At 45.9% G+C, this 24227-nt stretch overlaps 1 protein-coding gene across 1 annotated transcript in view; it reads left to right on the forward strand.

Moving 5' to 3' along the window:
• The window catches only part of CENPH (centromere protein H), a 38298-nt gene extending 17085 nt beyond the window's left edge, over nucleotides 1-21213 (forward strand). Inside the window, exons 5-9 of the mRNA XM_089658374.1 lie at nucleotides 1896-1952; nucleotides 2640-2703; nucleotides 8899-8950; nucleotides 11890-12047; nucleotides 17796-21213. Of these exons, the coding sequence (XP_089514500.1) occupies nucleotides 1896-1952; nucleotides 2640-2703; nucleotides 8899-8950; nucleotides 11890-12047; nucleotides 17796-17888 (424 nt within the window). The 3' untranslated portion in view covers nucleotides 17889-21213. The remainder of the gene's footprint in view (nucleotides 1-1895; nucleotides 1953-2639; nucleotides 2704-8898; nucleotides 8951-11889; nucleotides 12048-17795) is intronic.
• The last annotated feature ends 3014 nt before the right edge of the window (nucleotides 21214-24227 follow it).

Consider the following 24227-nt stretch of genomic DNA (forward strand, 5'->3'; position numbering starts at 1 on the left):
ACTGCCCAGCGCTACATTGAGGGGGTGGGGGCAGAGCAGACAGTGGTGACTGACAGTCACTGCTCTCTGCTCAGAGTGACTGTGAGAACTCGGCGGTCATGTGATCGTTGAGGTCTCACACTTCGAGCCTGCGGGGGACTGATGCTGCATCCACCTAGGTACCGTATTTGCCGGCGTATAAGACGACTTTTTACCCTTTGAAAATCTTCTCAAAAGTCGGGGGTCGTCTTATACTCCGGTATACGGCATACTGACACTTTTGTGTACCAAACTTGCGAAACCATTAAAATGTATAGAACAACATGGTGTTGCCAGGTGTTAACTAGCGACCAGTATATGTGTGTGTATACAGCAGTGTTTCTCAAAACTTTTTCCAGTCGGGGCTCCCTTGAAAAGTTTTATCAGTCACGAGGCACCCCTGTCCAGGGTTTGGTTCACGTTACTGTGTGTCGCGGAATTCCTGACACTCAGACAAATTCTGTGCTCTTTAGGGGTACCCCCATACATTGGCAAATACGGGGTGTTTTGGTGTGATGCAATTTTAACACTAAGGTCAGGAACAACTTTCCCTGCATTTCTGTGGGTAAGGCAGCCCATTGAAATGAATGGGCTGCCCTACGCACAGCCACACAGATGTGAACCAAGGGCCTGTTCACCTGGGAGGTTAAGGGGCAGTAAAACCACACAATTGAGCTGCTTTTACCACCCCCAACAGCTCCCCCTTTAGCTGCAGAAACAGCAGCTGGGGGAATACACATGCTGTTGCCGCAGCTGGAAGTATACCTCCAGGTGAATGGGGTTGAACTACAACCACACCACAACTGTGTGCGCATTGCACACAGTTGTGGTGTTGTGGAAACTGCAGGTAATGCGCACAAAAGACTATGTGCTGCACCCACACTGTTGCCAAACTGCAGCAGGGCAACATGTAAGAAGAATACAAAATAAAAAGTGCAGTATAAAATTTTAGAAAGTAATGAAATCCACATTGCAAAAATAAAAAATAATAAAAAATATTTTTTTTTGTTTGCTATGTGGTTTTGATTACTTTCTAAATGTTGTGCTGCACTTTTTATTTTGTATGCTTCATGCACATGGCCCTGCTGAAGTTTGGCCACAGTGTGGGTGGAGCGCAGGGTATGTATTTTGGGAACATTACCTGCAGTTTCCTATATAGACTCTATAGGAAGCCACAGGTAACACGCACGAAAAACGTGTACCCTGCGCTGCACCCACACTTTGGCCAAACTGCAGCAGGGCAGTGTGCATGAAGCAAACAAACTAAAGTGTAGCACAACATTAGAAAGTAATGAAAACCACAAACTCCGTAATGAATCACCATCATAGTGTGTACCTCCCAGAGCTCAAATGCAGTGTACCAATGAAAAGCTGTCTTTTTCTGCCCTCTCACACGCCAGCATGTGCTGTCTCAGCCTAACCTGCTAACAGAAGTGCTTGTCCACCGCAGCTAGAGCAGGCCTCTTACCGCACTCCCAGAAAGCCACGTGGGACGTGATGATGTCATCGGTTGCCAGGACGTGGGCAGGTTGCCCGCAGAGCTTCCTGAGTGCCGGTTACATCTGCATACGCTTTTTACTTTGTGGACTGGAACCGCTGTAAAGAAAAAACATTCCTGGTGATGAGAAAAATCTATTTTGCATAGATTGGGGGATATTTTGGCAATTTTCCTGCGGCACCCCTGGGGACTCCTCACAACACCCCAGGGTGCCGCGGCACTCTGGTTGAGAAATGCTGATATACAATATATGGCGGGTTACAAATACTTTTGAAGATTGTTATATTTTATAATATTCTGTATTCTTGTACATCGAATTTAAAATAATTTCACGTAGAACAGCATTGATTTATTTTTCTTTGTCTTGCATGCATACAAGAATGCAGGTATTCTACAGCATTCAGCACAAGTTACTGGAGAAAAATGCAGATTCTGAGTAAGTTTTCATTGTGACTTCCCGGGTATTAGTTTTGTGCACATACTGCAGTGTCTTAATAAATTCACACATTTTATTAAATTTATGATTATGGTTTTGTGAATTCAAAACAATGAACTTTTCAGCATGGTTCTTTAAAACCTGCAGCCTGCTATAAAGCAACCATATCAAGAAAACAGAAGGCAAACTGCTATCAGATATAACACACATGTACCTAGAGGTGCCTTCACATATCTGCACATAAGTGGAAAACTTCACTTCCTGAAATTGTCAAAGGCTTTAACACTTGACAGAGCTTTTACCTGGCATTTATGTTTAGTGGTGGAGGCTTATAAAATACCTCTATCACCCAAGTTAATAAAAGTGGGTTTAAGCCTTCACATCTCACATTCAAATGCCAAAATATCTCTGAGCAGGAGAAGCCTATTTCATAGCTGAATGACAAGGTTGAGGCCTAGTGCTAGAAATGGAAGGGCACATTCCTGATCTTCATGTACTAGGGATAATGTGAGTCGGGACATCAGTACCATCTGTTAAATAATTTGACCACCTATAAATGGGAATGAGGTTAGGCCAGAGCTGATATTCTTGACAAGCAATAGTTGAAGATAATTAGTATAAGTGACAAAGGATTTTCTGTGTTAAACATTCTTAATGTCAGTGAGTGGATGTTTGATTTTATTTCAGGGCAATAACAAAAATCATGAATCACAGTTTGGCTATTGCGTCTCTGATACTTAAGAAACAGAGGGTAAGTTATTCCAGTTTGGTCTACATGAGGCTCAGGAAGTGGACTTTAACTTCCTCCAGTCATATGTAGTGACAATCAAATCAATATTGCCAGTTTGTTGAGCTGAATAGTTGCATGCAGATCTAGCCTGTGGAAAACCACACCAGTGACACATGAACTGCATGATAAGTGTACATGTGATAGAAAAAAATATTAGGTTCACTGATTAGCTTCTTGATTTGTTAATTTACTAGTCATGTACACCAATGGCATAATTGTGAACACGCTGGTCCTGTGAATTTGGAAACTATGGATATTTGTCCTTGCTGTCAGGAGTGATTGAGTCTTAATGAACATATAAAACCTATTTAGAATTTATATTGTAAAGCACTGAGCAAACTGTTGCTGTCAGGAGTGATTGAGTCTTAATGAACATATAAAACCTATTTAGAATTTATATTGTAAAGCACTGAGCAAACTGTTGGCGCTATATAAATTCTGTATAATAATACTAATCTGCAGTTGTCCTCAGGATTACTAACAGAGGGCAACTAAATGGACATTTAGTGTTTTTGCAGCCTTGAATACCGTGAAAGATTACATACTAGCTGTATCCAGGCATGGGGCGCCTATGGAGGAGAGCAGGTTGTTTAGGACCTATTTTCCCCTCTCGTCTTTCAGGACAGCACCTTGAGAGACCTCGGCTCCTCCCCACCTGAGGAAACACCTCCACCCTAAACAAAAACACCGTCACTCCCCTCCGACCTTCGTTTTGGTGTTTCCTCCAGTGGGGAGACATCTTGAGGAAGCCTCTCAGGTGCTGTCAGGGGACAGCGGAGCCTGAGGTGGAGCAGCATGGAGTGAAGGCCGGAGAGCTGACTGCTATCCTCTAGGGAAGGCTGCGGTGGCAGGGCTGTGATCTCTGGGGGACAGATGAGCGGCACTAACCTGTCTGCTGTCCCCGGCCACCTCCGGAGAGCTGCGGGTGTCGGGGCGTCCTTGGTGGGGTCTGGTGAGGATTGGGGAGGAGTCCCTCTCCTCCCATGCGTGCTGGCTCAGGAGCACACTGGGCCGGATGGCGGGAGACGTAATTTCCGGTGGAGGGGGCGGGGCTTCTAGGGTCGCGGTTTCCGCTTCCGGCTGCGGCTCTATACACCGAGGGTCAGCGGCATGTGGCGGTGCGGTACCAGAGCCTGTAAGGTCAGGCAGACCGCAGAGGAGGCGACCACCCTCCTGTCAGATGTCCGGAGCAGAGGCACCGGGACCAGGTGAGGCCTGCACCAGCCAGACTCAGGTAAGGTGACTCAGTGGAGTCCTCCCCTACCTGTGGGCCCCAAGCTCCAGGGGTATTCCCGGCCCTCTTGTGGTCAGAGGGTCTAGGGCGGGGGGGGGGGGGTCGGTCTTTTCAGGGTCGGGCCCTTGATCCCTGTCAGGGAGTAGGGGGGAGGACGGGGGGGGGGGGGCAGGTAGCCTGGGGTAATAGGTTTCCTGGCTCTCTTTCTCCCTCCCTCTTGTCTTCCTACAGTAAAGCCCGTGAAAAACTTAAACACCAGGAGCCTAGGCGGAAATGCCCGTCTTGCAAGGTGACCTTCAAGGAGTCATGGAAGAAGGTGTTATGTGGGCCCTGTATTGAGGGGTTAGTGAGGGAAGAGAGTCCAGTTCAGGGTGATTTGGTTAAGTCGGTAAGGGAACTGACCAACACCTTTTGACTCCTTCAAAAATCTGATGGAGAGTCTAGCCATTCCCCAGGCGACGCCCTGTCCCCCCCAGCAGGCAACTCCTTCAACTGGCCGGGGCAGGGAGGACCAGGAGGCTGGAGAAGGTGAGCCATCCCTAGATTTCTAGTCCGAGGAGGACTCTGCAGGGAAGGGCCCCTCAGATGATCCCAGAGGTCCCTCTAGGTACAAATTGTCCCTTGAGGAAGTGGACGATTTGTTGGGGGCAATCTGTGATACGCTTGACACCAAGGAAGATAAAAAACCTCTATCTCTACACGATCAGATGTACCAGGGTATGGAGGAACAGAAGCGGAGAGTGTTCTCCATACATGAGGTTTTGGTGGACACAATAAGAAAGGAATGGCAGGATCCAGAGAAGAAGCCCTTTTTTTCCAAGTCCCTCAAGCGTAGATTTCCGTTCAGTGAGGACCCGTCCGCCTTGTGGAACAAAAATACGAAGCTGGACGCAGCTTTTTCCCAGATTGCCAGATAAATGGATTTAGCCTTGGAAGACATGGGAGTTTTACCAGACCTGATGGATAGGAGAGCTGAATCCCTCCTTAAAAAATCGTGGGATTCGACCCTGTCCAATTTGAAGCCGGCCATGGCCACCACTGTAGTAGCCAGGAATATGGAGTACTGGCTCACTCAGTTACAGGCGCATATAGTGGCCGATTCCCCCAAGGATAAGATCCTAGCGTCATTTGAAGTGTTATTGCAGGGTGTGGGATACATTGCGGATGCAACCGCAGAGTCTGTGAGGTTGGCAGCTAGGTCGACGGCCCTGACCAAGTCAGCCCATAGGGCCTTGTGGCTTAAGACTTGGCAGGGGGATGTCACGTCTAAGGTAAAGTTATGTGTTCTCCCCTTTTTAGGTGATCTCCTGTTTGGGCCAGGGTTAGAGACGTTGTTGGACCGCACGGCGGGCAGGAAGAAGTCTTTTCCCCTGAAGCAAAAAATGCAGGATCTAGAGGGTAGGAAATTTCGGCCCCCAAAGAGACAGGGCCCTAGGTCAGAATGACAGTGGAGGACATGGGGTCAGAGAGGGAGGGACAAGGGAGGAGCGATATTCTGTCCTCCTGACCAGCCCCAGAAACCGCGGTGACTCGATTCCCCCGGTGGGAGGAAGATTGGCAGCCTTCCTCCCACGGTGGGAAGCGGAGGTCTCCAGCCCCTTTATACTGGACATCATAAGAAGGGGGTACCGCCTGGAGTTCTCGAGACCACCGCTGCAAAGATTACTGATAATAAACCTGCCCAGGTGTCCTCAAAGGGCCTCAGCCTTACTAGCCTCTCTTCGGGAATTGGAGGTACAGAAAGTTGTAGTAAGAGTCCCCGAGGCAGAGATAGGGGATGGGTTCTATTCCCACGTGTTTGTGATCCAGAAACCCTCAGGGGCGTACAGATTGATCTTAAATCTGAAACCCCTGAACGAGACCATTCGGTACAAAAGGTTTCGGATGAACTCGATTTTCACAGTCAGAGCCCTCCTTCCACCAGGGGCCTTCTTGGCCTCCATCGATCTGAAAGATGCCTATCTGCATGTGCCCATCGCAGAGGCATTTCAGAAATTTCTCAGGCTGGCGGTTCAGTGTCCAGCGGGGACGTATCACCTACAGTTCCGGGCCTTGCCTTTCGGGCTCTCCTTCTCGCAAAGGATCTTCACCAATGTTTTGTCCGAGGCGTTGGTCCCTCTTCGGCTGAAGGGAATTTCAGTGGTAGCCTATCTGGACGATCTCTTATTTGCAGGCTCAGCAGATCAGCTCGCACTGGACTTGGCAGTAGTGCGTAGCCATCTGGAGAGTTTGGGATGGCTGCTGAACTTGGACAAGTCCTGTCTGGTCCCATCCCAAAGGATGACCTATCTAGGGTATGTTCTGGACTCCGCCTGTCAGAAGACCATGTTAACCCCGGAGAAGCTCACCAAATTAGACGGGGGGATCAGGCGATTACTGGGAAGCCGCAAAGTATCGTTGAGGCAGGCCATGTCGGTATTAGGACTGTTAACTTCGTCCATCTCGGCGGTACAGTGGGCAGGGTTGCATCTTCGTCCCCTTCAACTTTTCATTTTGAGCGTCTGGGACCGACAGCTGCAGTCGTTGGATGCCCGGGTACAGATTCCCTCCAAAGTAAAGAGATCCCTGTGGTGGTGGAGGAAGACAGCCAATGTAACTCGGGGGCTGCTATGGAGTTTTCTGGCGATCAGGGAGATCACAACAGACGCCAGCGCCCAGGGATGGGGGGCGCACCTAGGAGAATCGGTAGTACAGGGCGAGTGGTCTCCAGTAGAAAGGGGGGAATCCTCAAACTGGAGGAAGCTAAGGGCTGTATTGGCACTTCGTTCCTTCCAGAGCTTGATTTTGGGCCATCATGTCCACGTCCTTTTGGACAATGCAACAGCGGTGGCCTATGTGAACAGACAGGGAGGGACAAAAAGCAGGTCTCTCTGGGCCCTGTCAGCGGTGCTTCTGTCTTGGGCGGAGGGCAATCTCGCCTCCTTATCGGCCGTCCACCTAAAAGGGGATTTAAATTGGGTGGCCGATTTTTCAGCAGATGGCGACTGAGAGAATCGGAGTGGGTTCTAAACGGGGAGGTTTACCAGTCCATTGTAAGGAAAGGGGAACCCCAGACATAGACCTTTTCGCGTCAGGTCAGAACAACAAAGTTCCGAGATTTTTTTCACTAAACCGGTGGGACAGGGCTCGGGGCAGGGGGATGCGTTAGGACAGAAGTGGGATTTCCATCTGTGCTATGCCTTTCCCCTGGGCGCTTTACTGTCAGCTGTGTTGAGGAAGTTCAGGTCCGAGAGAACATCTCTAATCCTGTTAGCTCCGTACTGGCCCCGTCGAGCGTGGTTCTCAACGTTGAAGGCCTTAGCTACGCGGCCACCTTGGGTATTACCCCCGCGGAAGGATTTGCTGTCGCAGGGCCCGGTCCTATGTCCCAGGGTGGAGAGGTGGAAACTGACAGCTTGGTTTCTGAGGAGCAGCTCCTGTTGGCAAAGGGACTCTCAGCCAGGGTGGTGGCCACGCTCTTAGCTAGCAGGAAGAGGGAAACCCAAGCCATCTATAGGAAGGTCTGGAGGCGCTTTAAAGATTGGTGCTACAGGGCCTCAGCGGATACCCATAGCCTAGTATTGGTGCTGGAATTCTTGCAGGCGGGGGCCGATAAAGGGCTAGCAGCCAGCACACTCAAGAGCCAGATTTCGGCTCTAAGTGTGTTTCTGGAATCCCCTTTAGCTAAGGAGGCATTAGTAATTAGGTTCTTTAGGGCTCTGGCAAGACAGAGACCTCCTGGAAATAGACCTTTTCTAAAATGGGACTTGGCAAAAGTACTCAAGGTGTTGATGGAATCACCGTTTGATCCCCTAGGTTCCTGCTCCCTAAGGGCCCTCACGTTTAAAACAGTATTCTTGGTGGCAATCACCACAGCAAGAAGGGTGTGTGAGCTGGAAGCTCTGTCAATCAGGGAGGCTTATTTGCAAATTTTTTCGGATAGGGTGGTGTTCAGGACGAACCCATCCTTTGTTCCCAAAGTGGCCCTAGATTTTCATAGGGAACAGGATATAGTTTTGCCTTCGTTTTACCCTAATCCCTCGGGGGATAGAGAAGAGAAATTTCATTTGTTAGATGTAAGAAGGTGTGTGCTCCTTTTTTACCTAGATAAGACTAAGGAATTGCGAAGCACAGATTCATTTTTTATTTCTTTTGCGGGGGCCAGGAAAGGGCAAAAAGCCTCCAGGCGCACAGTGGCTAGATGGCTAAAGCTAGCAATTCAACAGGCATACCGAGCCGAGGGTCTAGAGGTCCAAGAGGAAATCGGGGCTCATTCTACACGGGTCATGGCGGCAACGCAAGCGGAACAGGCAGGAGCCTCCCCGGGACACATTTGTAGGGCCGCAACATGGTCCAGTTACGGACTTGACCTGGTCACGGTGCAAGAGCAGGCCTTCGGGCGTAAGGTACTGCAAGCAGTGAGCCCGCCCGAGGGGTAAGTACTCGCTTATCCTCTCAAGGTGCTGTGCTGAAAGACGAGAGGGGAAAATCAAAGTTACACTTACGGTAACGCCTTTTCCAGTAGTCTTTCAGGACAGCACCGGTTACCCACCCTCTGTTGCATAATTGTTGTGAGAGATGTCTTATGGTATATTTTGGTGTCTCCTATTATGTCTCCCCAGGTGAACGGAGGTACAGGTCCAAGAACTGAGGTCGGAGGGGAGTGACAGTGTTTTTGTTTAGGGTGGAGGTGTTTCCTCAGGTGGGGAGGAGCCGAGGTCTCTCAAGGTGCTGTCCTGAAAGACTACTGGAAAAGGCGTTACCGTAAGTGTAACTTTGATTTTTTTGAGTGTTTAGCAAAAACAGCCAGGGTGTGTTCTGGCAAAAAAAAAACCCTAGGAAGAACTCTGCTGAATGTAATAGGTCAGACTCTGGTGCTCGCAATATTTGAAAAAAAAATTAACAGACTGGATATGATTTCTTAAAATGATGTATTTTTACAGGAATCTCAGGCTATGGAGAAGCAACTTATTGAAATAAGGGAGAAAAGAATGGGTAAGTTGTAACCAGCCTTAAGTTACCTTTCTGTTAAGCTGCACTTTCTGAAGCTGGCAGATCAGCTGAGATACATTGAGTCCATTTACTAAACTGTTTATTTCCTTAACGAATTTGTAAAAACATCAAAATATTCAATTCATATGCATAATATCTCATACCATTGATGTGTGAGTTTTGTATTTTTTGTTTTTTCTCTCCACCTTGAGTGGGTTTTTTTACTGTAGACACCTCACCCAGTTATCTCAAGCTTGATGCTAACAATATGTTAACCAGTTGTGGATACTGGATACACTACACAGTCCCAGAAAAAAATTAATCAATAGTCCTATTTATCTTCTGCAGCGCATTCCTTGCATTTGCCGGAAATCTCAACTGTAAAAATGATAGCTGGGAGGAGTTGTATAAATAAAACCGTTGCAGAAGATACTGCTGTCAAAAATGTACTTTCTGGCACAGCGTTTATAAACACTGGCTCAGAGTGTGATAGAGATAACAAAGTAAAGATAAGGCAAGTGAGCACAAAGCACAAAATATCGGCAGCTAGCAAATAAGGCAATCCTCAGCACCTCAGATCAAAATAAAAATAATTGGAATATGCAGCGCCATAAATAGATGATGTAATGTTAAACACAAAATCTCAGCATAATCGCTGGAACATAATATCAAAACCTTGAATATAAAAAGTCTGGTATGTGATGAATAAACACAGTAAAAAAGTTCCTGTGGATTGAACACATGTGAGATGTACACAAATAGCAGGAGATTCAGATGTTCACTTGATCTAAAATCCTGAAGAATCTAGTACAGTAATGCGCTTACCACAGGAACATACAAACTGAGCATTGTATGGATGTCATCAGGTATACCATCAGCAACTGGAAAAGGCCTGGACAGCAATGAGAACAATGACCGGTCATCCACAATAGACACCCAGGGGCCTCAGCAAACACTCGGGGATCACATCTGGTTCACCGGTGGGTCCAACGACGTTCAGCCTCCTGGTGGTCCTTCTCTTGAGATGTTCCACCTTACAGGGCTCGCAAATAACGAGCCAAAAGGCAAAAGGTACTAATGGTGAAGCACGTCTTTATTCTGATATATCAACTTAAAATCAGTATACAACTCACATTAGAGTTTCAGGTATTCTCCAAACATATTCAAGGATCCCTGGTGGTCAGTGGTTCCCTGGTGATTAGTGGCATCTGCTGGGTGGATCCCCTAACATGTTTTGAGCTGATAACGAGCTTGGAGCTCGAAACATGTTAGGGGTTCAAGGTTTTAATATTATGTTCCAGCGATTATGCTGAGATTTTGTGTTTAGCGATAACAAAGTAACATGGTTATATTTGCATGTACTGTATTCTGTTTCAATCACCTGCAAATCAAGGGATGAGCTTTCAGTTATATCAACCTAGCGCGTAAAAAAAAAATAAAAATCATCATCAAATGAACACACTGCAAAGAGATACAAAACGGCAAGTTGACAGGAGAGAGACCTGTGTTGTTTACACACGTGTCACTCTGCTATCAGCTTTCCCGAGTGATTGCCAAGTGCTGGCCAGGACCCGGTGATTGACATCTCTAGCCGCCAATAGCAGCACGGGTAGGGGAGCATGTGCACCCCTTACCCGGAAATGCGAATCACGTGTAAACATAAACGTGATTTTGCGCAGCCCTGCTGCCCTTTATATAGGGCGGAGGGCAAGTGGTTTTTAATTTAGCTGTGTTTTTCTTGCTGTTACCATAACCTACTGCCAAAGAACAACCCAAAATAAATTCTTCTGCTCCTGAAAATTTCAACGATACCACATATGTGTATTATTTGATGTTTGTACCCGTAGTACGGCCCAGAAACAATAGTGCACATTTTGCTTTTTATTCTACCTACCACTAACCGTAAGTTTCAAAAAATTTGTGTTTATCTTTTTTCTTTTTTTTTTTTTTTTGCATGTAAAATAAAATGTGCATTTATTTATATATTTTTGAAGCCTGTAAAGCAGTCAGCAGATCACAGGTGCCATGCAGGTCTCCATCAGATTGTCAGTTTAATCAGACAGTTAACACTGACTGGAAGACTGAATGAACTACTATGTCACTCCACAGCGTCGTGGTCGTTCATTGAGAGCTATAAGCCGACATCCACAAAGGATGTTGGGACTTGTAGTTCTTTCGCGCAGATTTGGAAAACTGACAGCTAGTATGGGGAATTTCTGCCCATACTGCTGTCATGGGGGGGGGGGTGGGCAGCGGCTGCAGCTGTGGGAATATGTTACATGTTCCCCCCTAAAAACAGTTGGAACAAGTAAACATGTTCCCAATGGTGAAATTATCCTTTAACACACTGCTTTGTTTACCCTTTCTCTTCTAGCAAGGAGAAAAAAATACAATGTACCTTTTTCTTCATTCACAAGGAGAAAAAAAAACTCAGTGGTAGGTTGAACAGGTGATCACCTTGAAAGGTAGAGTCACTGCCAGTGACTATGTACAATTTCTTTCCTAAAGACCTCACCATTTACCAAGACAATGATCTCATTCACACAGCTGGTGTTGTCAGATCTTGGTTTGATGAGCATGCAGATAAAGGCTCCCACCATCTCCAGGTGCTGCAGTTGCCAGACCTCAATATCATAGAGCCACTAGTCAATTTTCGAGCTTGTTTTCTGCCTCTGGCATCCCTGCGAGAACTACAATGGTTTTTGCATGAAGAGTGGTATCTGATTTTGTTATCCAACGTCCAAGACTTATTTGTCAATTCCCAGGTGAAAGGTGTAGCGTGTTCACCTTTTTTTAAAAAACTTTTTTTGGGGAAAAAAAAAAAACCCTTTTAGGGAATGGACCTACTGCAAAAAAATAAATACAAGCAATTTCTCTTTCAATAAATATTAAATGCATAGTTTGTATTTACAACTGTATTTGTGGTGTTTTGTTTTTGTCAGCCCTGAAAGAAAAGGGAACTGCTTTGATGGCAGAGCTTCTATCCGTCGTAGATAAGCTACAATTCCAGAAAGAACCAAAAGAACAGAAATTAAAAACAATATTCAAGCATGTAAAAAGGGAAACAGATGCTGCCTTCATGTTGCAGAATATATTTCAGGTATGAAAGCTTCCTGCATGCTGTTGGTATTTCCTGTGACAAATATAACCATGGGTTAGTGAAAGGTGGGGCGATCTCTCCACTAACAAGTGTAACGAGAAGTACCATATTTTTCCCTCCATAAGATGCCTTTTTTTTCCCAAAAAAAAGGGGGGGAAATGTCAGTGTGTCTTATGGAGCGACCGGTGTGGTATTCCTGCTGCCGTGTCAGAACACTGGGCTGGCCGCTTGGCTCATCTCTGCAGCAGAACCTTACCTGTTCCTCGGTCCAGTGCTGTACAGTCTTCTGGCGCCAGCAACTTTAGTGTGGGTACCCAAAGGTCCGCAGTCTCTTGGTCATCCCCTGTACTGTCTGCAGTCTTTTGGTCATCCCCTGTACTGTCTGCAGTTTCTGGGTCAACCCCTGTACTGTGTCCGCAGTCTCTGCTCATCTCCTGTACTGTGTCCGCAGTCTCTGCTCATCTCCTGTACTGTGTCCGCAGTCTCTGCTCATCTCCTGTACTGTGTCCGCAGTCTCTGCTCATCTCCTGTACTGTGTCCGCAGTCTCTGCTCATCTCCTGTACTGTGTCCGCAGTCTCTGCTCATCTCCTGTACTGTGTCCGCAGTCTCTGCTCATCTCCTGTACTGTGTCCGCAGTCTCTGCTCATCTCCTGTACTGTGTCCGCAGTCTCTGCTCATCTCCTGTACTGTGTCCGCAGTCTCTGCTCATCTCCTGTACTGTGTCCGCAGTCTCTGCTCATCTCCTGTACTGTGTCCGCAGTCTCTGCTCATCTCCTGTACTGTGTCCGCAGTCTCTGCTCATCTCCTGTACTGTGTCCGCAGTCTCTGCTAATCTCCTGTACTGTGTCCGCAGTCTCTGCTAATCTCCTGTACTGTGTCCGCAGTCTCTGCTCATCTCCTGTACTGTGTCCGCAGTCTCTGCTCATCTCCTGTACTTTGTCCGCAGTCTCTGCTCATCTCCTGTACTGTGTCCGCAGTCTCTGCTCATCTCCTGTACTGTGTCCGCAGTCTCTGCTCATCTCCTGTACTGTGTCCGCAGTCTCTGCTCATCTCCTGTACTGTGTCCGCAGTCTCTGCTCATCTCCTGTACTGTGTCCGCAGTCTCTGCTCATCTCCTGTACTGTGTCTGCAGTCCATTGGTTCAGAATATTTTTTTTTTTTCTTTTCCTCCTCTAAAACCTAGGTGTTTCTTATGTAAAGCTCTGACAATCATTTACCAAAGCACAAACAAATTGGATAAGTAAAACGACAAACAAAAAAGTTTGCCATTGAGGAGGACAAGCCTCATTTATTTCAACACTGCATTAAAAAATGATTCAGGTAAAGTGAGCCCCATTCCGAGTTGGTTATCGGCTTCCCTTCCCCCCCAATAGCAGTAATACCGCTACAGGGTGGCACGGGTTCACAAAATCACATATGTATACATGTTTTTGCATTTGCTGATAGGGGGCACGCGCCCTACCCACGCGCTGTGGTTTTTACCTTTATAAACTGTTGTGTACGTAATAAACTTTGCAATCTTCCTGTATCCTACTTGAGTGTTGGTTATGTTGATTGCCCGATCGCGATTGAGCCCGTGCCACACCCAGACGCTGCGCAGCACAAAGAAAATATAAGAAATGAGAATATAAGGATTCCAGGAAAGGGGGAATTCCTTACAGCTGGTACCAGAAGTGGGCTCCCGCTAATCCGGGTGAGTAATATCGTTTCAATATACCTTTGATATATTATGATATTGCTTTCTCTGGATACGGTGATGTCCCACGAGTTAGAGTAGTTTAGTGTATTGTAAAGGAGGGGTTCCGTCTCGCTCTGTAACTAGAGTAGCTTGGTTTTTGTTTTATGAGTTTAGAGTTACATAAAGGCGGGGTTCTGTCTCGCGCCGTAAATAGAGGTTTTTATTTTTAACTGCGGGTAGGGTCAGACCCGTTCTCTGCAGGTTTATCAGATCTGTGACAGTTTAAACTGTACAGACTGTACAGGAAATATTTGAGGGGTTCTGTTCTCGCTCAATAAAGGAAAAGAAATAAAAGAGGCAGGGAAATTTAAAACGGAGCTAAGTTCCGTTTTTAGGGAAATGTCTGTGGTGTGCCGGTGCTAATTGTATATAAAAGCAACGTTGTATTGTGGATAATTATTTGTTAAATGTTTGAAGTAAGAATTAGGCGTATTGCAAGAGTAACGCGTGACTGGTGTCCATATCCTTGTCTGCATCCTCATGTTTTTACTCATATATTGTATATAGGATCTATATAATTACCCCGTGTTATTGAATAATGCAAATGAATTGTGATACTTGTTGATTTCATTGTGTATGTGTATATTGATGATCTGATCTATTGTATTCATTTTCTATCGAATTGTTTTCTAATTGATAAGTAGATATGGGAAATAAGTTGGGCAAGGATGAGTCTGAAGGTGAGCAGACTAAACCATGTCCTTACATGTATATTGCGGACACCTGTGGGGAATATTATGTAGACCCATTTTGGGAATCGGTGAGGAAAAGAGCAAGCCAACTTGAAATAAGTTGTTTGGCCCCGGCGGGTCCTGGCTCAGAGCAACAGTGGGAGGAGGTAAAGAAAATTTGTGGGGTACATCCAAAACATAATTACCCCCCCCCGGTGTCTGGGATGAAAATTATATGAAAAACGTTTTAATGTTTAATGTGGAAAAGCACTGAAGGAATATAGAACTAGATTTCCTCCGACTTCCCACATATATGTGAAAAAGACGGTACCTCCAGCCTATGACAATAATGTCCTCATACCTGACCTGCTACCTCCACCTACTCCGACTGCACCCCCGCCCTACGTATTATACTCAGCGGAGAAGGAGACAGACCATGAGAAGCCTAAAACAAATGATCCGTTGACTATTTATCCGGATCTGGGTTCACTGACAACTGCAGTGGTTATTGGGCCAGCAGTAGAGAAAGACGGACAGAGAAAGGTGGATGAGGAAGAGTATAAAAGGTGGAGAGAGAAGAAGGAGAGGGAACAAACAGAAGATAAAGATGACAAACTTGTAGTGGTTAAACAGAAAACAAAAAAAAAAGACCAGAAATCAAACATAACACTTCCACTGATTACAGTAGGGGACACAAAGGTACAGGTACCCTTACCAGTGGGATTAAGGATCTTAAATTCTTGTGTCCTAACCCCAGATGACATACTCATTGCAAAATTGACCTTTGCAGTCCTGCCCATGTGCCCAGTTGCGTTGATGGGTAGAGAATTAATGTCTGAGCTCATGATCAGCATAACATTTGACAATCAAGGAAGACTGACAGCTAAGTCTAATATGTGTGAACTGACTAACCCAAAGAGAAGGGACCATATAGGACTTTACATACTTCTACCAAATGACCTGACCTCCCACCCAATTTGGGCGGAGGACAAAACTGCAGTAGGCTTTGTAAATTGCACCCCTTACAAGCCAAACTTAAAACAAGACACGGTCCCTTGTTTTCAAAAACAGTATCCTCTGTCTGAAGAAAAGATAGAGGGTATAAGACCAGCCATACAAATTTATTTGAAAATGGGTGTTCCCAGACCGCCAATAAGTCCCTGGAACACACCTATTAATCCAGTAAGGAAAGCAGATGGTTCATTGAGGCTAGTCCAGGATCTCAGAAAGGTAAACAAGACCATTATTCCCCTACCTCCATTGGTAGCAGATATTACGGCAATTTTTGGGGCTATTCCCAGCAGCTCGCGATTCTACACTGTAATAGAGCTGTCCAATGCTTTCTTTAGCATTCCGGTTGAAGTAAATGTCCAGAACATGTTTGCTTTCCAATGGGACGGTGGTCAGTTGACCTGGTCTCGTCTTCCTCAAGGCTAAGGGGATAGTCCTGCTGCTTTCTCAATGGTATTGAAAGCATCTTTAGACAGTTGGGAGCCAAAGAGGGGATCCACCTTACTCCAATATGCAGACGACCTAATGGTCAGCCATGAAGACTGTGAGGTAGACTCAAGACACTTGCTAGATTACCTAGCCGGAAAGGGCCATTTGGTCTCAAGAAAGAAGATACAATGGGTACAGGAACAGGTGGAATACCTGGGTTGCCTGATTTCAGGAGGAGACAGGTCTGTCTCCCCAGCCAGGGTAAAAGCCCTAATGTCCCTCACACTACCAACAACCAAGGCTGCAATGATGTCCTTCCTTGGGTCAATAGTGTATTGCAGGCAGTGGATACCTGACTGTTCCCACTATGATTCGATCCTCAGGGATACAACAAAACATATTTCCCCACAGTTACTACATTTGTGTGCAGCAATTTTAAAAGTGGTTCTACAGGCTGAAGGTTTTTTTACCTTCATGCATTTTATGCTTGAAGGTGAAAAACTTTCAATGTGTTCCTCCCTCAGCCCATCTAATACTTACATGAGCCCAATCTTAAAACTGTGATGTGCACTAGAGACATTGCACAGAGCAGATAAGTATGAAATGTTTTTGTTTTTTAGTTTTTTTTGTTTCTTGGTGTTTTTTGTTTGTTTTTTTGTTTTCTTTTTTTTTTAGAAAATCTATAATGTTTTGAGATATTTAGTAGTTTTTTTTTTTTTTTTTAAAGGGCGAGTTCACCTTTTAGTAACATGTTACATCCATATTTAGGATGTAACATGTTAATGACTGAGTATCCCCCGCAATCCGGCTACAACTACTGTCAGTCATTGCAGCTGACAGCTTGTAGTTCTCAAACTACCAAGGCGCTGATGAGTGCTCTAGGTAGTTTTTTATTTTTTTTCCTTCAGTAACTGCCTGTCCTACAGGAGCCTGAGATTGCACCTGCAATCTGCTGATCAGCGTGGGTGCAATGTTTTACAGGCTCCTAATTAAAAAAAAAAATTTTTAAGCTGCAAAAAGATGTGCATGTGTTTTATTTTTTAAAAGTGAACTTATCCTTTAAGCCAAGAATATGGATTTTAAAGTGTGCAAATGGGGAAAAAAAATTGGTCTGGCAGTGAAAGGGTTAAAGGAAAAGTGCACTTTAACCAGTTCTCACCCAGCCTATAGCATATTGACTGCTGGGTGGGACTCTCCTTTTGGATGGACGTCATATATGACTGGTGGCAAGCTGTATTCCTCGGACACAGTGCATCACCAATCATGGTAAAGAGCCAATGATGTTGGCTCTTTACCATGAAATCAGAAATCAGAGAAAATGCACTTTTACTTTGTTTTTTTTACCTAAATCAACCCACCCTCCCACTCCACATTTGCATGCTTGCTTACCACAATCCAATGGTTGCAACCTCCAGTGGTTTTTTTACATTCTGCCTGTGCCTGCACATTACAGCCACTTCTCGGTTGTCCACATCAGTGGTTGCCTGGCATGCACACTTCCTATCAGATGGGCAGCAGGGTTCTCTTAGAAGTGGAAAAAGGATGATGTCATCACAGGGGAACATCGAGGGACTGGAAAGCACCGGATTAGCGGTCCCCCACCTGGAACCAGCAAGGGACCTGGATGCAGGGATGTTGGTAAATATATCTGGTTTCACATGGTAAGGGAGAAAAAAAAAAAGCTTAAAAAGGATTGATTGCTAATGATTGGAATGGGCAGCATGATTAAAAATGAATTTTTGCCCAGAGTGGGGCTTTAGGAATACTGGCACACTTTTATATAAAATCTCTTGTGCTTTAATTTCATTATTTATCAAAGAAGTGGTATTCTAATATTTATGACAAATAATTTGACTATAATTTACTATTTCTGGTTATTGTTTTTTCATCTTTTCCAGAGGCTCGTTCATGCCAGTCGTGTAAATTGGGTAGACGATCCAAAACTAAGAGAAGCTGTCATCAAAGCGGGAAAAGATTTACACAGTTTTTAGTATTTTATCCACTTTTTTTTTTTTTAAATCAACATTTTTTTGTTTTTATTAACATTTATTTTTATTGAAACGTAAATTTTATTTAAAATCAAACATTTTGTGCATATCAAATAATTGTTTGTTTTGCCATGTATAAATATGTAATGAAATAATTGTGTTACAGAATAAGTGCATTTTTTACAGCCTGTATTTCCCCATCCAGTGAAATTGTTAATGGAGCCATCAAATGAGGTAACATGTATTTTGCAAGATTCTAGGAATGGGGGAGAAAAAAAAAATATATATATTTATATATCTCTAGCTACAAGTCGCTGATCGCTGCCAATAGTGGTATAGAAAAAAAAATTCCAGTGTATATGTCCATTTGTAGACGCTCTAACTTTCACGTAAACCAATTATTTAAATGGGGGGGGTTGTTTTTTTTTTTTTGGGGGGGGGGGGTTTAGCAAAGACACATAGCAGAATACATTGTGCCCTAAACTATGACGAAATTTGATTTTTTTTTTATTTTATTGAATGTTTTATGCATAAAAAATATATGAATATTTTTTTTTCAAACTGATTTTTTTTGTTTGTTTATAGCGCAAAAATAATTGCAGAGGTCATCAAACACCACCGAAAAAAACAATTTGCAGGGAAAAAAATTACATAAATTTCATCTATGTACAGCATTGCATGACCGCGCAATTGTTAACCACTTGCCCTCCAGAGGATTTACCCCCCTTCCTGACCAAGTCATTTTTTTGCGTTACAGCGCTGCGTTACTTTAACTGACAATTGCGCAGTCATGCAACGCCGCACCCAGATGAAATTTACGTCCTTTTTTCCCCTCGAATTGAGCTTTCGTTTGGTGGTATTTGATCACCTGTGTGTTTTTTTTTTTTTTGTTTTTTTTTGCTCTATAATTCAAAAAATAAACTGACAATTTTGAGAATAAAAAACATTTTTGACTTTTTGCTATTTGCAAGAATGCAGCCAGAGAGGAGGAGTAATGATTGCTTTTACAGCCTTTTATGGGTGTAAAAGCAATCAGTGTAAAAAAAACCAAAATCTTCATTACCCCCCACAAGTAGTACAGTGTCACCATGGTGACTATGTAAAAAAATAATAAAAAATAGTATAAAAAAAATAAAAATGTTAAAAAAAGTTTAAAAATTATAATTTTTGGTTATAAATTAATTTTGGGTTATATTTTTTTTTTACTAAAAAGATAATGAATTTTGGCCACGATTTGTTGAAATATTATTTATTTGCAAAATTTTATAAGAAAAACACTTTTTTCAAAATTTTTGGACTTTTTCATTTACATAGCAAAAAAAAAAAATAAAAGTCCCAGTGGTGAATAAATACCACCAAAATAAAGCTTTATCTGTCTCAAAAATGCTAAAACATTCATATGGGTACAGTGTTGTATGACCGCGAAATTGTCATTCAAAGTGTGATAGCATTGAAAGCTAAAAATTGGCCTGGACAGGAAGGGGGTAAAAGTGTCCTGACTTGAAGTGGTTAAACATGTCCAGTAAATTTTAAAAAATCAAATTTTGTCATCAATTTAGGTCAAAATGTATTCTGCTGCATATCTTTGCTAAAAAAAATAAATCCCAATATGTGTAAATTAATTGGTTTACGTGAAAGTTATAGCGTTTGCAAATGGCGTATGGATACTGGGATTTTTTTTTTCCCTACTAGTAATGGTGGTGATCAGCGACTTTTAGTGGGACTGCTGCGGGCATTCTGACACTAGGGGGGGAACTAACTTGGTGTCACTGACATCCCCAGTGACACCAATACAGTGGTCAGTGCTAAAGAACAGCACTGACACTGTACTAATGACACTGGGCAGAAAGGGGTTAATGTGAGGGGCGATCTAAGGGTTAACTGTGTGTAGGGAGTTTTTTTTTTTTACTAGGGGGGGGGGGGGGGGTGTGCTTTACTGTAAGCACACTGATCGGGATGGCTGTGCTGTGCACAGCCATCCTGAGCAGTGTGCCCGAGCTGACAGGAAGACTGTTTTGTAAACACAATAGTCTTCCTCCCCGTCGGTGATTGTCTGTAATCACTGGGTGCCGACGGGTAATCACCGGCCGGGACCTGTTGATTGACATCCACGGCCGCAAATGGTGGCGAGGTTAGGGCGCGCGTGCGGCTTGCGTGCGTCCTGTCCCGGAAATGCAAAATTGCGTATATATACACGTGATTTTGCACACCCGTGCCTCCGTGTAGCAGTATATCTGCTATACAGTGGCAGGTAAGCGGTTAAAGTAACGCAGCGCCATATCGCAAAAAATGGCCTGGTCAAGAAGGGGAGTAAATCCTCTGGAGGGCAAGTGGTTAAGGCATGCTAAGATGCGATATAATAATACTAGAGCAAATACCCAGCCTTATGAGTGTTGCAGATGCAAGTCCACGCAGCCTTCTCTGTCTTCTGCTGGGAGAAGTGACCAATTGCATTCCTTCTCGTGTGTGGGAAGTTGAGCTCCAGCTTTCTGCACTAGCCACAACACAAAGAGAAGAGTTAGAACTTGGTGGAAATGATATAAAATGTGATGCGTTTTGGGGAGATGTGCAGTGATGTGATCAGGCACGTCACAACAAATCACTGGACTCCTGATGTAATACACACATGAATGAACAGGCCCACTTTAGGAAACCGCTCAAGCACAGCAATATTGTCCTCCTTTCCTATAATATTGAGAAGTCTGGCTACCTTTGTCCTGTTAACATGGAACATTGTGATCTAGCAGAACACAGAAGCTTGTTGTAATATAATTCCAGAAATACATTTTATTTATTTTTTAAAAAGATGGTTAAAATAAGTTTTTAACTATTTGTGTTGATTTTAACCCCTTTACGCCAGCCGCACACAAATGTGCGGCCTCCTGGCGTCTGGGCCTAGACGCCAAGCGGCCGCACATTTGCGTTCATGTAACAAAAAACATATGTGCTGAGAGCGCGCGCGGTACTCGTACATGTGCAGTACTCACGGAAAGGTCCAAGTCCGCTCTTTCGATCGGGACCTTTTCCGATCATGTGACCACCGTGATGACAGTCACGGCGGTCACATGATCCCTAAACCACGCCCCACCCACCCCGCCTCCCGGCGTCTGAAACTCTTAAAGGGCCGGGAGGTGCCGGCGGGAAGGGGTTAATAAGCAGCAAAACTGGTTGGTTTTACAGCTCTTAGTAAGAGGATCAATTTTTAAAAGAATATCACTTAGTAACGTAGTAGTTCAACTGTGAATGGTAACATCATGCACTGCTGTATATATTGTATTCAAAGAGCTAAGAAAAATAAAATGTCAAAGAACTTGCAATCCTAAAAGGACACATTTATTTGTGTTTTTTTTCTCATTGTTTGCTTCATGTTTTAATACCACTCAGTAAAGTTTGGGAGAAAGTGGAGTCTCTGAACTGATGTAGTGAACACAGACCTCAGACTGTTAAATGGGGAGGGGGATTTGCATTTACAGGAATCCTTGGTCATTAGGGATAAATTCTTTTCAGGCAACAAACCTAATCTGAAGGTATCGAGCATGTGGGAGTGTTTACACATTTTTTTGGTTAGTGCTCAGCCTATAGACATTCAAGGTTTTGCATTCTTCTCTATTCTACCCAAGATATTCAGTTGTACATGTGCCTCATGGTCCGACTCTCCACAGGCCTCATTGTCCATGGCCACTGCACAGCAGACAAGGTCTGGCTCCATGTCAGGAGTACCTGTGAACTTTGCCTCCTCCTCCCAGGCATAGAGTAGCGCGAGCCCTTCCACACACCCTACGAGGGATGAGGCGGACCTACTGGCGCTAATCCGGGCCCTCCCCACCAAAGCGGACATTGAGACTATGCTGATCAGGCTGGAGCAGGGGTGGGAAACTGTGGCCCTCCAGCTGTTGTACAACTACAGGTCCCATGAGGCATTGCAAAACTGACAGTTACAAGCATGACTTCCAAAGGCAGAGGCATGATGGGACTTGTAGTTCACCAACAGCTGGAGGGCCACAGTTGCCCACCCCTGGGCTGGAGGAGCAACACCGGCAAGATTTCCAACAGCTTCACACTGAGGTTCACCAACTACCGTATTTTCCAGCGTATAAGATGACTTTTTAACCCATGAAAATCTTCTCAAAAGTCAGGGGTCATCATATATGCCGGTATACAGCGTGCTGACCCTTACGAGCCGGTGTAGCCAGGGGCATATTTGCCTAGGGCGGAACTTTTTAGAGTGCCACTGCCCCCCCCCCTTTCAACGGAAGGGACACTAAGTACAGGGGCGAGCAGGAGGCTGCTGTTTCTTACCTGGCTCCAGTCCCACGGCGATCCAGTCCAGGAAGCGCGGCTGCTCCTTCATTCTGTTCGGCCGCTCCCTCACTCGATGTTCGTGCGGCCGCTCAGCTCCGCCTCCTCACCGGTGATTGGGCGCCAAGTGAGGGAGTGGCCGTTAAGTGTGCCGTGCAGATGGTGCTGCTGCAACCACGTATGCTGGATGCAGCAGCACCATGCTGGAACGGGTCAGCAAGTGTCAGTGGGAGAAATAGTGCCCCATCGTTGGTGTCACTGACACCAACATTGGGGCACTATTCCTCCCCCCCCACTGACACCAACGTTGGGGCACTATTCCTCCCCCCCACTGACACCAATGATGGGGCACTATTCCCCCCCCCCACTGACACCAACGATGGGGCACTATCTTCCCCCCCCACTGACACCAACGATGGGGCACTATTCTTCCCCCCACTGACACCAACGATGGGGCACTATTCCCCCCCCCCCCACTGACACCAACGATGGGGCACTATTCCTCCCCCCCCACTGACACCAACGATGGGGCACTATTCCTCCCCCCCCCCCACTGACACCAACGATGGGGCACTATTCCCCCCCCCCCCACTGACACCAACGATGGGGCACTATTCCCCCCCCCCCCACTGACACCAACGATGGGGCACTATTCCTCCCCCCCCCCCCACTGACACCAACGATGGGGCACTATTCCTCCCCCCCCCCACTGACACCAACGATGGGGCACTATTCCCCCCCCCCCCCCACTGACACCAACGATGGGGCACTATTCCTCCCCCCCCCCACTGACACCAACGTTGGGGCACTATTCCTCCCCCCCCCCCCCCCCACTGACACCAACGATGGGGCACTATTCCTCCCCCCCCCACTGACACCAACGATGGGGCACTATTCCTCCCCCACCCCCCCACTGACACCAACGATGAGGCACTATTCCCCCCCCCCACTGACACCAACGATGAGGCACTATTCCTCCCCCCCCCCCCCACTGACACCAACGATGGGGCACTATTCCTCCCCACCCACTGACACCAACGTTGGGGCACTATTCCTCCCCCCCCCCCCCACTGACACCAACGATGGGGCACTATTCCTCCCCCCCCCCCACTGACACCAACGATGGGGCACTATTCCCCCCCCCCCCCCACTGACACCAACGATGGGGCACTATTCCTCCCCCCCCACTGACACCAACGATGGGGCACTATTCCTCCCCCCCCCACTGACACCAACGATGGGGCACTATTCCTCCCCCCCCCCCACTGACACCAACGATGGGGCACTATTCCTCCCCCCCCCCCCCCCACTGACACCAACGATGGGGCACTATTCCTCCCCCCCCCCCCCACTGACACCAACGATGGGGTACTATTCCCCCCCCCCCCACTGACACCAATGACGGGGCACTATTCCTCCCACTGACACTAATGATGGGGCACCATCATTGGTGTCAGTGGGAGGAATAGTGTCCCATCATTTGGTGTCAGTGGGAGGAATAGTGCCCCGTCATTGATGGCAGAGTGAGGAATCATGCTCCGTCATTGGTGTCAGTAAAGAGTCACTCAACTCGAGCAGAGTCATGTGACCCAAGGGGAACATCTAGTAGAGCTGCAGCTCCATGTGGAAGACTTAGAAAATAGGAGTTGCCGCAACAATATAAGGCTTTGCGGCAGTACGGAGGCTACTGGGCTGGAAAACCTGCAGAATACTCTGACCACGGTTGTGCATAAAGTCCTAGATGAACCCCCTCTGTCGGCCTTGGAGTCTGATAAGCTACACAGGGTGCTGGGTCCAAAGCCAACTGACCGTAATCGACCAAGAGACATTTGTCGAGTGCACAGGTTTACACATGAGTTTGTCCTTCACAAGGCTTGGTTGGTAGGTCCAGTAGATTTTGATGGAGCATGGGTCTCTATCCTGCCAGTCGTCTCTAGAGTTACACTACAACAGAGAGCCCTCCTAAAACCCCTGCTGGAGAAGCTGTGTCAAATGGACCTTTCTTATCAATGGGGTCAGCTTACTGGAAAGGGGAAACTTTTT

Source organism: Staurois parvus, unplaced genomic scaffold, assembly GCF_062004578.1.
Source record: "Staurois parvus isolate SC_StPar_1 unplaced genomic scaffold, SC_StPar_1.0 ptg001065l, whole genome shotgun sequence".
NCBI lineage: Eukaryota > Metazoa > Chordata > Amphibia > Anura > Ranidae > Staurois > Staurois parvus.